Source organism: Octopus bimaculoides, chromosome 1 (assembly GCF_001194135.2).
Source record: "Octopus bimaculoides isolate UCB-OBI-ISO-001 chromosome 1, ASM119413v2, whole genome shotgun sequence".
NCBI classification, from domain to species: domain Eukaryota; kingdom Metazoa; phylum Mollusca; class Cephalopoda; order Octopoda; family Octopodidae; genus Octopus; species Octopus bimaculoides.
This window is the reverse complement of record NC_068981.1, coordinates 85,857,820-85,858,997: the sequence shown is the minus strand read 5'-3', so window position 1 is coordinate 85,858,997 and position 1,178 is coordinate 85,857,820. Positions and strand designations below refer to the sequence as shown.

At 38.9% G+C, this 1,178-nt stretch overlaps 1 protein-coding gene across 1 annotated transcript; it reads left to right on the top strand.

The window, feature by feature from the left end:
• The first annotated feature begins 224 nt into the window (after positions 1 to 224).
• On the top strand, positions 225 to 926 carry LOC106868574 (uncharacterized). The gene has a single exon (XM_014913895.1). The coding sequence runs from the start codon at positions 225 to 227 to the stop codon at positions 924 to 926; it is 702 nt and encodes a 233-aa protein (XP_014769381.1).
• Positions 927 to 1,178: the final 252 nt, after the last annotated feature.

The window sequence follows — 1,178 nt, the reverse complement described above, 5'->3', positions numbered from 1 at the left end:
TTCCAATGCTACTACAGGTATAGCTGATGATTTGCTCATTTATGGAAGGACTGTTCACAGTGGAATCAAGCTACCCGTCCCATTACATGATAGTTCCAACTCTCACATGAGAATCCCTTCAATCATCTGAAAAATTAAAACAGACTCATCTTTTAATTATTGATGAAGCATCAGTGTTATCATACAATGCTCTGAGAGTCATTGATGTGTTGCTGAGGCAAATAATGAATTCCCCCAGACCATTCGATGGAAAAGTGCTGCTACTTGGCATAGACTTCAGACATACTGCTCTTGTTATCCCAAGAGGATTCAATGCAGCAGTAATTGAGTCCTCAATTAAGCAATCTCCTCTCTGGCATTTCGTAACAAAACTCAGTTTGACAGAAAATATGCGCATTACTGGACAAGATGACTTCAACAAGTGGCTTTTGGCGGTTGGAAATGGAACCCTCTCCAACAATGAAGGGCTGGAAGAAAACCTCATAGAAATCCCCCAAAACATGGTATCTACAAATAACATTATTAGAGAAGTTTTGGGGAAAGAATTATTACTAGACAATGACGAGGCAGTTGAAAGAGTGTCATCGACAATCATTTTGACACCTAAAAACAAAGATTATCTTCACATAAACACTGATATAATGTCATTATTGCCTGGTGAGGCAACAATCTGCAGAAACGTTGACACCATTGTTGAAGTGGAGTTTTTAAATTCACTGACACTTTCTGGGATGCCACCTCATATACTGACCTTGAAGAGGCATTCAATAGTCATGTTGCTAAGGACCCTGAACCTAATGACAGGTTTACTCAATAGGATCCGGATCTTAGTGCTGTCCATCAAAGATCTTTTCATTCATGGGAAAATACTTAGTGGAAGTAAGAAAGGTGGCCTTTATTCCGCGCATCAACCTGCGTCCCAGTGAGACAACCCTTCTCTTTAGTATGAATAGACAGTTTCTTGTTATCCCAGCATTTACAATAACTATAAACAAATCACAAGAACAGAGATCCAATAATGTTGGCATCATCCTATCATCACCAGTATTCAGCCAGAGACAACTTTATGTTGCATTGAGCAGAAGTAGAAGCAGTAATAATATTAAAATGTTGGTACATAACCATCCAAAACAAGGCAAATTTCATTGGTGGTAGAGTTTTCACTAGAAACGTGGTGT

What these genes read in the sequence shown, in the direction of transcription:
- LOC106868574 (XM_014913895.1), top strand. Translation starts at nt 225, where the DNA reads ATGAATTCCCCCAGACCATTCGATGGAAAAGTGCTGCTACTTGGCATA.